Source organism: Heterocephalus glaber, unplaced genomic scaffold, assembly GCF_053883595.1.
Source record: "Heterocephalus glaber isolate CG9 unplaced genomic scaffold, H.glaber_assembly_v1.0 deba00000818, whole genome shotgun sequence".
Taxonomy (NCBI): domain Eukaryota; kingdom Metazoa; phylum Chordata; class Mammalia; order Rodentia; family Bathyergidae; genus Heterocephalus; species Heterocephalus glaber.
The window spans coordinates 1,026,254-1,040,776 of record NW_028258164.1 but is presented as its reverse complement, the minus strand read 5'-3'; the positions used below and the strand labels follow the sequence as shown (position 1 = coordinate 1,040,776).

Here is a 14,523-nt window from a genome sequence, read left to right as displayed (position 1 = left end):
TTCCTTTGAAAACTCCAGTTTCATGTACGGTAGACCACCTCATCTCATAATTTGTTGATATTTTGCTTGTTTTTGTTCCTTTCTCTCTCTGTGTTGTGTAGTTTTAAGTGCTGCTTTTTCAAGCTTAGTAGCCTACATTTTCAAAATGCTAATCCGCTGTTAATCCTATTCAATGTCATTTTTATGGAAGACATTGTGTGTTTTTTTTTAAATCTCTAGGCATTTGTTTGGGTCTTCTCACTCATTCCCGGATTCTCCTTAGGAATGTGTGAAGTAGTTATAATTACTGTTTTAGTCTCCCTTGTCCACCAATTCTGATCTCTATGCCATTTCTGGATCTCTTTCAACTTGCCAGTGTCCTTGCCCCTATTTAGTTACAATTTTCTGTTTTGAATATCTGATCTTTTTTTCAATTAGATACTAGAAATTGTAAATTTGATCCTGTTAAGTTTTCTTGTATTTCTATAAATATTCCTGAGCTTTGTTTTGTCCTATAATTAAAGTATGTGGAAATAGTCTGATCCTTTTAAAGTTTACTGTTAAACTTTGCTAGGCTGGACAGATGCAGGCTTTAGTTTAGTACTTATTTTGCCTACTTCAGTGAGACATCTCTGTCCACATCATGGCTTTAACCAGCTGTGGAGTGGATTGATCTATCCATCCACCCACCCTCCCACTATCTATCTATCTATCTATCTATCTATCTATCTATCTATCTATCTATCTATCTATCTCTATCATCTATCTACCTGCTTTTCCTGTGTGTGTGTTTGTGTGTGTGTGTGTGTGTGTGTGTGTGTGTGTGTAGCAGTACTGGGGATTGAACCAAGCTGCAGCCCCACCCCTTTTTTCTTTTATTTTGAGACAGATTTTGTTAAGTTCCTTGCGCAGGCCCCAAACTTGCAATTCTCCTGCCTCAGCCTCCCAAGTAGCTGGAATTATAACCATTGACACCACGCCCAGTTTAAAAAGCTTGTGTTTATACTGAACATATACAGACTTTTTTCTTGTCACTATTCACTAAAGAATACAGTGTAATTATTTATATCACATTTACTTTGAATTATGTATTACAAGTAATCTGAAGATGATCTACAACATGTAGGAGCATACACACAGGGTAAGACTGTGCCATTTCTGTAAACAACCTGAGCATCCGTGAACTTTGTATAGGCAAGAAGTTCTGGAACCAAGGGACAACTGTACTGAGGCTGTATCATGAGTCCTCTACCTGTTCTGTGAGCATGGACTATTCCTTGCCCTTTATCAACTCCAGGCATTGTTCTCTTTGATCCTCTTGTCTGTTATTTTGTTCCTGCTCTTTTGGGCAGTTTCCTGACACACATGCACTTATTCATACTCAGCTGTAGACTCAAAGGCATCCTCAGATTCCTAGATTTCTGTTCTGCTCTGCTTTCTTTTCTCTGATACTCTGTCCTGTAAGCTTTAGCTATCTTGGCCATCCCACACTCCTACCTCTGTCTCTAAGTTATGGAGAATGATAGGTAACTCCTGGGTTACCCCTTTCTCCATTGAAGCTTGGAAAGTCTCCCCAAGAAGTGACTCAGGAGCACCTTATGACTCATTTTTCCCCGTCTCCTCTTAGGGACCACTCTCCTGCACTGCCTAATGTCTGAAGTTTAAAAATCATGTTTCATTTATTTTGTACAGTTTGTTGTTTCCAGAAATACATCTGGATCATATTTCTTCATCTTAGCTGGACTCTTTCTGAAAATTTTATTCTCATTTTTTTTCCTCCCCGGTACCAGGGATCGAAGTCAGGACCTTGCACTTACCAGGCAGGCGTGGCACCACTGAATCACATCCCCAACCTCAGAAAATTTTATTTTAATAAACCTTAATGTGCAGTTTTATATCTATCCCTGCAAATGTCATACTGTTAATTTTGTCCTTTTAAATTCTAATCTAACATTGTATCTGTTTTATTCTACACTTGATCTTAGCCAAAAGGCCAAGAAGGGATCTTTCTTTCCCTTTTATTTGTTGTGAAAAAGACCAAGGATACAGCACTGTAGTCTTCTGCCTGGGAGCAATCTGAAATTCTCCTTAAACTATATTGAAGTGGTTTATGGGAAAAAGGGTGCAGAGTTGTAGAATCACCTGATATTCAGTGTGGAACTTACATGCTCCTCTCTTTAAAGAAAAAAGTCTTTATCACTCTTTCCCAAAATTAAGATATTACAATTTATGTTCTTCTTCTTTCTAAATTTATCAAAAATTAAAAAGCTTAGTGTATTTTATGTGATCTGTTCTTAATGAATTCATGTTTGTATCTATATGTCTTTCTTCAAACATTCTATAATTTACTCCAGAATTGGGTTAAAAAACCTGCCTCAAGATTATATAGACTTATAGCATCTAAATTCTTTTTAAAAAGTAATATTTGTCTGTTTTTGGTTTTCTATTATTGCAAGATTGTATTAAGATTGCCAACAATGTTTCTTGGATATATTTATAAATTTTTGTTCATTTATATTTTTTCACTATTGTTTAGTTTCTCTAGAATATTTTGGTATATTACCCAGCTACATAATTCTACATATGTAGAATTTTTACATAGAAGAAATTGAAAACAGGTGTATAAAAATGTTTTAAAATTCATTTGTCAGAGAATTCGAATGAAGTTTACATGATTTTCTTACATAGCCTGACCTAACAAGAGTTTCAATTTATTTGTTTTTCAAATTGCCAACTTGAACCCTAGTCTCTAGGATGGGGAAAAAAGAATACTAGCTCAGATCCTATTTTTCCTCTGTCACTTGTTAACTAATCTGTCTTCAGAATGACTTAATACCTAATGTCTTAAGTATTGATCCAAACTTGTCACTGCTCCTTTTCATGGTCAGATCCTACTCTGAGCTGTCATTACTGTTTTTCCTCATAACTTATAAAGTAGTTCAATCTTCGTGGCACATTTTTTTCCATATTGAGTTGGCTTAATCCATTCTGTGACAGTCATCTTTACTGATAATATTCATACAGGCGTTCACCTTTCTTATAATCCTACACCATTTTACGTGCTCAAAAATCCTATACTCATAATATTTTAACCCCAGAATAGACCACCATAAATCAGCATACAACTAATTACATTCTGTAAGGACTGTAATAATTTCTATTATTTATCAGAAATTTAATCTCCACACATGCACAATGTAAATCTAAGTACAGTAAATAGTTGTGATTTTTTTAAAAAAGGTAATTTATTTGAAGATGGGAAAGGAGGAAAAGAGAGATGACAGACAGCTACTCTGAACAAGTAGGGAGAATTTGAAAGTAAATTGCTCCAGGAAAGTTTTTGAGAACAAAGTTTGAGGGTTAGTGAACTCATGTAACAATGACTTCAATACTGTAATTAAATAAGACAGCCGTGCTGACCAAAAACAAAGATTAGCAAAAAATGATACGACAATGGCAAAGTTATATAGTCCAAATTTTATGTATTTGACAAAAATTATGAAAGTTTTAGTATTAAGATAAAGGCATCATCTTTTTTCTAATATTGTTTTGTGGAAGGCTTGACTCTGAAAATAAGCAGGTTTTTATTTACAGTCAGATGAAGTGGATTTTCATTCAAATGAGAACTGTACAAGTGTATTAAAGGAAATAGGATTCTCAAATACTTCAAAAGTTAATGTGTTAGTATTTAGCTAACATTTACCAAGTTCAACAACATAAGAGGCACTGATCCATGCACTGGGAGGGACATCTACTACTGTGAGGAACAAAGCAGACAAAAATTCCTGCACCTATAGACTTTACATTCTAGTAGAATGAGTGGATAGTCAGAAAATAAATAAGATAAATAGGTCAGATACATAAAACTTCAAGATTTACAGATAATCACAGCCCATTGGAAATGTAAAACAAGCCACATAAGTAATTTTCAGTTTTCTATTGGGCATTTTAAAAAACAAGAAGAAATGGGAGAAATTAAATTTTCACAAACTTTATTGTGAAATAATTTTATTTATAAAGAAAATTGAAAGGTAGTACAGATAGTCGCATACCACTCATTTAACATTCTATTGTTTTTATGATATGATACACTTGGCACAGCTAAGAAATCAACACTGGCACTTCTACTGATACCCCAGACTTCCTTTAAATTTCAGCAGAATTTTCCATGAATGTCTACTTCCTTATTCAGAATCCAGTCCATAATAGCACAATGCATTTAGGCATCATGTCTCTAGTCTCCTCTGTCTGTGACAGAATATTAATACTGAATTTTATTTAATTAAATATAGCAAAAATATCACTTCAGCCTGTAAATACTATTTTTATATTTTACATTTTAAAAATACTAAGTCTTTAACATCCAGTGTGAATTTTATATTTAACAGTACGTATCAAACTCAGATACTTTCATTGGGAAATATTTTATTTACATTAAGAACTCACAAAATTTATAGTAGAAAAGTGTTTTTAAAGGTTTGCCAATAATTATACTAAATATGTTTTAAAATTTAATTCAATTAAGATGAATTAACTTAACATATTAGCTTCTTGATTACTGTAGAGGCATTCAAGTGCTCAGTAGCTATGGATGGCTAAAAGTGTATTAAACACACAGCGCTAGACCATTGTAGAAACTTTTAGACTTCAATCTGAGCTAGATCAGGAGCACAGGAATAACATGGTATGATTTATGACTATTCTGCTGGGCTGAAGAATAAATTGAGGTAAGGTAAGGGTGGAAGCAGGGAGAATAGCCAGGAGGTTCCTGGAGTGAAGCAGGTAAGGCAGGAGGGTGCCTTGGACTAGACGGGTGGCAGCGGAGGTGGGGAGAAGGGGTAGCATTCTAGAAATATCTAGTGAAAGATCCAGTGAAAGATCCGACTCAATCTGCTTATGAACTGAATGTGGGGTCAGGGATGATGACACAAAGACTGTGGACCTAAAAAATTGGAATTAGGAAGTTAATTATGCGTTATGGACGAGATTTTGAAAGAAGCAGATTTAGGAAGATTAGGGGCTGTTTGCAAATTTTGCATTCAAGATGTCTATGAAATATTTAGGTGGGCATGTTAAGTAGGCAAGGATATTTAAATATGCGTTCAGAATCTCAGCTGGAAATATAAATTTGTGAGCCATAATGTAGAGATGGTATTCAAAGACACGACTACAGGAGTTCATCAAAAGGGTGAATGCACAGATGAAATGTTAGAATGAGATTATTCAGCAGCAATATATTCAGGAAAAATGCAAACTTTTGAGATCAGGCACCAAAGAAATCAAAAGGAACTGGCGGTATAGCAACCTCCTTCCAAGCCAAGCAGTGTCAGACACAAAGGCGCAAGGGTAGCGGCTCGTCAGCCATGGTACAGCACATCATTCTGCTTTGTTGAAGCAAAGACTGCACCGACAGATAAGGAGAGATGTAGCTGAGTGACGTAGAGGTCTCATGCTGGGTGAGCAGGAGAGGGGAAAGGCAGCTTGCCATTTAAAACGCGATGGCTGCAGGTCGTTTCCTGCACATCGGCCAGGCTGCGCTCCCGCAGAACAAGGGCCCCACCCTGCACCAGGGTCGCCCCTCCTTCCGCAGGTGACGAGGCCGCGCCCGCCGCTCCTCAAGGACACCGAGCTCAGAGCGGGCAGGCGGGAGAGGCTGGTCCAGTGAGTCGTGACGGCGCAGTCCCGACGTAACCCGCTGAACTGCAGTCGTCGGCTGGAGGACCAGGCTCGGAGTCATTTAGGGGCGTGGAAGGACAAAAATGGAAGCTCAAGGGCAAACCGCTGCGGCTGGGTCAACGCGGGTTAGCGCAAAATACCCTCACAGGACCCGACCCGCCCCCAGCCCGACGGTAAGGAACGCGGGGAGCTGGCGACCCGCCGTGCACTGTAAGGTCCTGGGGTTGGGGCAACCTCCTGCCGGGCAAGGAACCGACCTTTGAGCCTGGAAAGCACAGAACAGCCACCAGCGGCCATTGACACGCGCCGCACTCTGCAGCCACTGGTCCCGGGAGCGCAGGGGCGGGATCGCGGACGCTAGGAACAAATCAGGACAGGCGTCGTCACATGACCGACCGTGACCAATGGGGGATCGCGGCGAGAGCGGCGGGGAAATTCAAATGTGTGTACGGAGAGGCGTTCCGGGTCCATTTTTCTCCTAGGCTTTGAGGTTGGTTTCGTCCTGCGGACTTCCCGAAGCACAGCTACGACCCGAGTGCAGGTCCTCCTTGGCGGCCGGGTTGGTGAAAGCTGGGGCGAGGCGGGGCGCTCACAGTTGAGTGGACGCCCGAGGAAGCGGTTGAGGAGGAGGAGGGTGGTACCGGAGCGTTTGTTAAGGAAGCCAGAGGTGGGTGTGGACCTTGTCGGATGGAGGCCCTGGCCCGAAACCTGCCAGGAGATTTTACCCGCAGAGACCGTGTTTTTACTCCATTGGATTAGAGCTGGAAACGTTCAGGCAATCAGTTGCCTTTCACCTCTCACCTCAGAGGCGGATATTACCTTGTACACTCTGTCGTCCCTTTTAATTGTTAATCTCGAAAATGGGGCAGTGCTATCACTCCGAGTGACTGAGTTGATGTTTGAAAATCACGGAGATGAGATTGACGGGGAAAGGTTGCAGACACACTGTTGATCCAGCACCATTATGCAGATGGGCAAGTGCTTAGTACTATAGGAGTTTAATTAAAATGATTAAGGAAGCGGGTCGTGATTCTGCCATTTGTACGCAGGAACAAATCCGCTGAATCTCATTTACCAATGGGATGTTCATACTCTGCTTTGAAAGTACTCTCAATGTGAAAATTTACTAATATAAAGCAGGTGAATAAAGGGACACTTGTTTTTATTACCAACTATCATTTCCATTACCAAAAAGATTCTTTACATGTTATTACCAGAATCCAAGTGAACACTCCATCAAATTTTTTTTTAAAAGATGTACATTGTGATGGCCTGAGAAAACAATTCTAGTAAAAGGGTCAAAGAAAAGCACTCCATGCATAGGAGAGAAAATGGAAAGTGTAAGGGGGGGGCGGGCAGCAGTGTTGTGCAATGATTTCCAAAGTGTAACTTCACTCGATAAAACTGAAGTTATATTGGGAAGAAAAGGTGTACTGGACCTTTTGAAATCTTGAACGTACAAAGTCATTTCCATTGTTTTTCTACACAGAGCTACACTAACACTTCTCTAGTCATAGCTCCATATTTAGGTGTTTAACCAAACTAATGTTTTATTTTCTGGGTTCTAAAAGGCCAGTTGCAACTTAGAAATGGAGGGTGAGGATTTAAGTGGCAGAGAATTGACAATTGATTCCATAATGAACAAAGTGAGAGATATTAAAAATAAATTTAAAAATGAAGATCTTACTGATGAGCTAAGCTTGAGTAAAGTCTCCGCTGATACGACAGGTGAGTTTTTCTTTTTTCTTCTTTTTAAAAATAAGAACTGTTTGTAAAGTGTCCCCAAAGGAAAGGAATGAGATGCTAAGCCCTGTATGTCAACATACTGTAACTTCCTCACTATATAACACTTACCCATTAAAGTACACTTTGTCTTTTAAGCTCTTTGTCTGGAAATATTCCACGATTTTCTTTCTTATTTTATTTTATTTTTTGGTACTGGGGATCAAACTCAGAACCTTGTGCTTGCAAGGCAGGCGTTGGAACCACTGAGCTAAATCCCTGCCCTTATTGTTGTTGTTTTTGTTTGTTTGTTTGGAACTGGGATCAAACTTGGGTCCTTGTGCTTGCACAGCAGGCGGCGAAACCACTGAGCTAAATCCCAGGCCCTGATTTTCTGCTTTCTTAAAACATGAACTATCACTTGTGTGCCCAAAGGTGTCAGCTATTTCTGTTGATATGCCTTTCATCAATAGATATGCCATTTTTTTTCCTTTCTTTTTTTTGCAGTATACTAAGGAAACCTCACCAATCTTAATAAAGTTATGTATACATTTTACATCAAAGCTGAGCATTGCAGTACATACCTGTAATCCTAGCACTTGGGAGACTGGGGCAAGTGGGTTGCTTCGAGTTTGGGGTCAGCCTGGGCCATATAGTGAATTCGAGGCCAGCCTGAACTACGTAGCAAGACCCTGTCTCAGAACAAAAACAACAGCAAAAATTTAACATCAAACACTGAATTTTTTTATTTGAAGAATTTTTATTTCTCCTCTACCTCTTTTTTTCCTATCCTCTCTAACCCTCTGTTCAGCAACAGTGGCTTCCTTGATGTCTCTTCTGTGTGCTAGACAAGCTTATACTCCAATATCCTTGCTCTTGACCCATTCCTTGAACAATATCCCCAAATATCTACCCACTCTTGCCTCCTTCAGGTCATTTTTTAAATGTGATCTCAGTAAGTCCTTTCCTAAGTTAACTGTTTAGGATATCTATCTACTGGAGTGAAAATGTGACCCCTATCTTCCTTCCTTGTATTATTTTTCTCCACAGTACTAATCACTTCATATATAATTTACTCATGTGTTTGGTTATTGTCTTTCTTTACCACTAGAATGTGAACTCCACAAGGGCAGGGGTTTTAATCAGGTTTGTTATATCCACAAAACTTAGAACAGTGGCTGACATACAATAGGCACTTAAATATTTATTGAATGATAATGAGTGAAACTGCTCAAAGTTTCACACACTAGCTTTGTGAAAATTACTAGATCAGGAGCCCAGTTCTTATTTCTCAAATGGTTGAGTCACTTGAGTAGTAAGTGACTTTTGGATGTTTGTTATATCGGTAGTGACGATTAAATATTTGAGAGATTGGAAATAAATGGAAGACTCTGGGATCTAGGCTTGGCTGTATTTGCTTTGAAACAAACAAGGGAATTATAGTTTTGCTGTCAAGTAGTCAGACTCACCCAACTTATGTCTCTCACCGACAAGCCTGAATGCCAAGGTAGTTGGGTACTTGCTTAAATATCATTGATCCTTAGCACACTCAAAACGTAACATTATATTAAGAATTGTGATATAAGACATTATTGAAGAAAGTTCAAACATGAGAAAAAAGCATAGTGTCTTTTGAAATGAGAATTTATTCTCTGTGCTACATTGTCATGTATGCTGACCATCATGTGAATGTTAGCATGATAAAGATACAGATGCTTTCTCTGTAGAATAGAGGAAGGATGGGGTAACTCGGAAGCCTGAGGAATATATCTTCAAAGCTACATATGGCAAAAATGTGAGTTTGTTGAGACAGAGTGTGGCGCTGTAGTTCAAGATGGCCTCAAAATTGCCTTGATCCTCCTGCTTAGCCTCCCAAGGGTGGGGATTACAGTCATGAGCCACTGCCCAGCTTGCAAAAATGTAATTTTGTTAGACTTTTCATAGACTACAATATTACTTCTGTACATGAACCCTTCTGTTCTCAAATGATTCCATTCATGAACTAAAGTGTTCAGCCCAATTTTGCTTCCATTCACGAACTCTGCATTGGGGAACAAACACAGCTGCCAACATCTGGAATCATGGAAGAAATTAAGTTTATGAACAGAGTCAACACTGTAATTGCTAGGAAAGCAATGAAAAATAAAACTGGAGAATTAAGATCAGACCAAATTAACTTAAAGTGAAAGGGCAAAATTCTGAATGCATTATGTTTTAGTAGAAAGCAGAAATAAATTTTATTTGCAAAAGTAAAGAGTTAGGGTTTGTTCATGGCAACTGAAATTGATAGAGGAATTGTAGATTCTCTGGCAAATCTGAGTTTAATGTTTAGTAATGGCTAAAATATCCTAAATGGGAGAATGACATCCAAGTTATCTATTTAAAACAATCAACACTAAAGAAAATAAAAAGTATATCACAGTGTGAAACTTATGTTTAAACATTATTCCAGCTGTTTCTATTGGTCAAAGTTCCATAGAGAGAAAAGTGGTAGATACAAATAGTCCTATAACTCTGAAGATCTAGATCAAGGTAGTTATGGGCTGGTAAGACAAGGAAATTAGTAGGGCCTCTAGAAGAAATTTATGTAACTTGAAGGAAGAAGAAAATGACCAAGCTGGTTTTCTTTTGTTTTACAAGTAAATTTAAGGTATATGGAAATAACATAGTAGGTAAGATTATAAAAAGAAAGTTATGCTCAGACCAAAGTACTTCTGAATTTTTCATGCATTAAATCCTTGATGGGGAATTTTCAAATGTGAATTGTTACATTAAAAAAAAAAGCATTACATGGGTTTGTATAAATGGATACTAACAGATAAGTGCTTATCTGTCAATTTGAAGGAACAATTCAATTTGCCGTTGTTTTATATCCACCTCTGTTATGATACATCTTGTTTTCCTTATTCAGATAACTCAGGAATTGTTAATCAGATTATGATGATGGCGAATAACCCAGAGGACTGGTTGAATTTCTTACTCAAACTAGAGAAAAACAGTGTCCCCCTAAATGATGCTCTTTTAAATAAATTGATTGGTCGTTACAGTCAAGCAATTGAAGCACTTCCTCCAGATAAATATGGCCAAAATGAGAGTTTTGCCCATATTCAAGTGAGATTTGCTGAATTAAAAGCGTAAGTATTAGCATTTTGACTGCATTTACCTAACTGTATATTTGATAATATGACTACATTGCAAAGAGGGAAAATGAAAACATCTTGCCAGATTGATATTTTTTTGACCAATTATTTTTGCTTTTAATTACCAAGGAATTAATGTAAACTTTCTTATGTACATGTTTCCAAAAAGTACATATTTTAGACTGTACCTAAAAAGATTAGGAAAACTAGGTTTGTAATTTTACACAGAAAAAGGTAGTAGCTTATATCTTTTGGAAAATACAATGAAGAGTTACCAAATTTAGGAAGCTATGTCTTTTTTTTTTTTTAATTGCTCCAAATCTTATTACAGTATTCAAGAGCCAGATGATGCACGTGACTACTTTCAAATGGCCAGAGCAAACTGCAAGAAATTTGCTTTTGTACATATATCTTTCGCACAATTTGAACTGTCTCAAGGTAATCTGAAAATGTCATGCGCAATACTTAAGTAAAAGATAACATCCTATAGTAACACATGTTAATATTAAATATATATTTGGGAATTTAAGGCAAAACATTGAATTTGATCAGTTGAGAATACAGGGAATGCTTTGTAAGCATAAATACAGAGAATATTTGTTATCTTGGCTCTGTTTTTTCCATTAAGTTTACTGGTACATTTTACATATACAATATGCTGACATTCATTACTGGAAATTTGTACCTTTACATGCTATATCTTGGTTCTTGTTTTTTTTCCCCATTCCCCTGCCCTCCATTCAACCTCTCCACCCTTCCCTATTTACAAAGCCTTTGTTTCCATTTTTTCCTTTTCTCATTTATTCCTTTTTCTTCTTTCCTTTCCCCTACCCCTCCAACTTCCCTTCTCCTTTGGACCTTTTCTTCCTATTTCACATTATCTATCATACATTTTGATCCTTATTTACACTTTAAGTTTCTTACACCAGAAAAGCTATTCGGTATTTACATGTGTGTGTCCTATTTATTTCATTTAAGAGTATGGCCTCAATATGCATCCATTTAGCTATAAATGTCCCTACTTTATCCTTCTTTGTGGCTGAGTAGTACTCCATTTTATTTAAAAACCACATTTTCTTTATCCAGTCTCTCCAGTTGATGGGCAATTGGGCTGTTTCCAAGTTTTAGCTATTACAAACTGTGCCACTATGAACATGGGTGCACATATATCACATTGGTATGATTGTTTTAATTCTTTTGGGAAGATACCCAGCAGGGGAATAGCTGGGTCAAATGGGACCTCTAGTCCTAGGTTTTGAGGTATGTCCATACTAATTTCCACAGTGGTTATATCTGTCTACACGCCCACCAACAGTGAAGAGGGGTTTCTTTTTCCCCACAGCTCCACCAGCATTTGGTATTGGTTGATTTCTTGATAGCAGCTTTCTGGGGTGAGGTGGAATCTCAGTATTCATTTTCATCTCTCAAATAACCAGTGATGTTGAACATTTTTTTCATATGTTTATTTGCTAGTTCTACTTCTTTGTCTGAGAAATGTCTGTTCATTTCAGATGCCCATTTTTGGATTGGGTCTTTAAATTTGGGAGGTTTGATTTTTTTAAAGTTCTTTATATATTCTAGGTAGTAGATCTCTGTCTGAGGAACAGCAGGTGAAAATTTTTCCCACATTGTGGGTTGTCTCTTCACACTGTTGGTGGTTTCTCTTGCTGTGCAGAAGCTTTTCAATGAGAAGAGATCCCACTAGTTGATTCTTTGTGCTAGTTCACATGCTACTGAGGTTTTGTTCATGAAATCTTTTCCTAGGCCAATGTCTTCAAGAGTTCTACCTAACCTCTCTTTCAGCTGGTTTAGTGTTTCTTTTTTAATATTCAGGTCATTAATCCATTTTGATTTTAGTTTAGTGCATGGTGAGAGATATAATACTAGTTTCAATCTTTGACAGGTTGAAATCCAGTTTTTCCAATACTGTGTATTAAAGAGGCTATCTTTCTTCCAGTGAGGGTGTTTGGCTCCTTTGAGGATGAGGTGGCTGAGTGTGTCTGGCGTTGTTTCTGCATCTTCTAATCTGTTCCACTGGTCCTCAGGTCTGTTTCTTTGCCAGTACCATGCTGTTTTTGTCACAGTAGCTTCGAGTGTATAGTTTCGAGTTGGGAGTTGTGATATCCCTTGTCTAGAATTGCTTTTGCTATTCTGGGTCTCTTGTTCCAAATGAATTTTTGGATTGTCTTCTCAAGATCCATGAAGTATACTGCTGGAACTTCAGTTGGGGTTGCATTGAATCTATATAGCAGTTTTGGAAGTATGGCCATTTCCACTATGTTGATTCTTCCCACCCAGGAACGGGAGATGTCTTTCCATTTTCTGATATCCTCTTCAATCTCTCTTTTCAGAGTGCTTTAGTTTTCAGAGAAGAGGTCTTTCATTTCTTTTGTTAGGTTGATTCCTAGGTATTTCAGTTTTTTGGATGCTATTGTGAAAGGAATTATTTGCCCTATTTCTCTCTCAGTGAGTCTGTCATTTGTGTAGAGGAAAGCTATTGATTTTTGTGTGTTGACCTTGTAACCAGCTACTTGACTGAATTTGGTTATTAAGTCTAGAAGACTTTTAGTGGAGTTCTTGGGGTCTTCTATATAGAGTATCATGTCATCTGCAAATAATGACAATTTGACTTCTTCATTACTATCTTTATTCCTTTTATTTCTTTCTCTTGTCTAATTGCTGTGGCTAATGTTTCCAAAACTATATTGAACAGGAGTGGTGATAGTGGACATCCTTGTCTTGTTCCTGATTTTAGTGTGAACAATTTCAGTTTTTGTCCATTTAGTATGATATTGGCTTTTGGTTTTTAATAGATGTCTTTTATCAGGTTGAGATAGAGACTGTCTGTTCCAATTTTCGGTATGGTTTTTATCATAAATGTGTGTTGGATTTTGTCAAATGCTTTTTCTGCATTTATTGAGATGATTATATGGTTTTTGTCCTTGGCTCTATTGATATAGTGTATTACATTTATTGATTTGTGTATATTGAACATTTCCTGCATCCCTGGGATGAATCCAACTGGATCAGGGCATATGATCTTCTTGATGATCTTCTGCATTCTGTTTGCCAATATCTTATTGAGGATTTTTGTATCTGTGTTCATTAGTGAGATTGACCTATGGTTCTCTTTTTTGGTTGTGTCTTTCTCTGCTTTGGGGATCAAGGTGATACTTGCTTCCAGGAATGAATTCAGGAGTATTGCTTCCCTTTCAATTTCATTGAAGAGTTTAAACAGGTAGTGGCAGTAGTTCTCTAAATGTCTTGTAGAATTCAGCAGTGAAGCTATCAGGACCTGAGCTTTTCTTCATTGGTAAGTTTTTAATTATGTTTTCAATTTCATTGATTGATACTGGGTTGTTTAGAATTTTTAGGTCTTCATTGTTCAACTTTGGTAATTCATACATATCTAGGAATTTGTCCATTTCTTCTGTGTTTTCTATCTTATTAGTGTATAGGTTCTGAAAGTAGGTATTGATGATCCTCTGGATTTCTGCTGGGTCCATTGTAATTTCACCCTTTTCATTCCTAATTACATGGATTTGGGTCCTTTCTTTCCTTTTTTTTGATAAGGTTGGCAAAGGGTTTGTCAATTTTGTTTATTCTTTTAAAGAACCAACTCTTTGCTTCATTGATTTTTTTGGTGTCATTCTTTTAGTCTCAATTGCACTGAATTCTGCTCTGATTTTTTATAATTTCCACCCTTGTATGAGCTTTGTGTTTGTCCTGCTCTTCTTTTTCTAGAAGCCTGAGGTTCAGCATTAGGTTGTTTATTTGAGCTTGCTCTGTTTTCCTGATATGAGTATTACCTGCTATGAATTTTCCTTGTAATACTGCTTTCATTGTCCCATAGATTCTGATATGTTGTATTAGCATTTTCATTTAATTTTAGGAACTGATTTCTTCTTTAACTTCCTGTGTGACCCATTGGTTATTTAAAAGTGTGTTGTTTACTTTCTGTGTGTTTATGAAAGTACTGAGGTTTCTTTTGGTATTGATCTTCATT

At 37.4% G+C, this 14,523-nt stretch overlaps 1 protein-coding gene and 1 pseudogene across 6 annotated transcripts in view; one reads left to right on the top strand and one right to left on the bottom strand.

Moving 5' to 3' along the window:
- Nucleotides 1–1,903: 1,903 nt before the first annotated feature.
- Nucleotides 1,904–1,984, bottom strand: LOC147828922 (U2 spliceosomal RNA; annotated as a pseudogene).
- A 1,234-nt stretch (nucleotides 1,985–3,218) lies between these two features.
- Ttk (TTK protein kinase) overlaps nucleotides 3,219–14,523 on the top strand; it is a 53,097-nt gene continuing 41,792 nt past the window's right edge. The window contains exons 1-4 of one of the 6 annotated variants that reach the window (XM_021243763.2): nucleotides 3,219–6,145; nucleotides 7,227–7,383; nucleotides 10,289–10,511; nucleotides 10,849–10,955. In XM_021243763.2, coding sequence (XP_021099422.1) covers nucleotides 7,245–7,383; nucleotides 10,289–10,511; nucleotides 10,849–10,955 — 469 coding nt within the window. In that variant the 5' untranslated portion in view covers nucleotides 3,219–6,145; nucleotides 7,227–7,244. Of the gene's footprint in view, nucleotides 6,323–7,226; nucleotides 7,384–10,288; nucleotides 10,512–10,848; nucleotides 10,956–14,523 lie in introns of all 6 variants that reach the window. The other 5 variants (XM_021243761.2, XM_021243762.2, XM_013065259.3 and 2 more) reach the window with 5 other exon arrangements.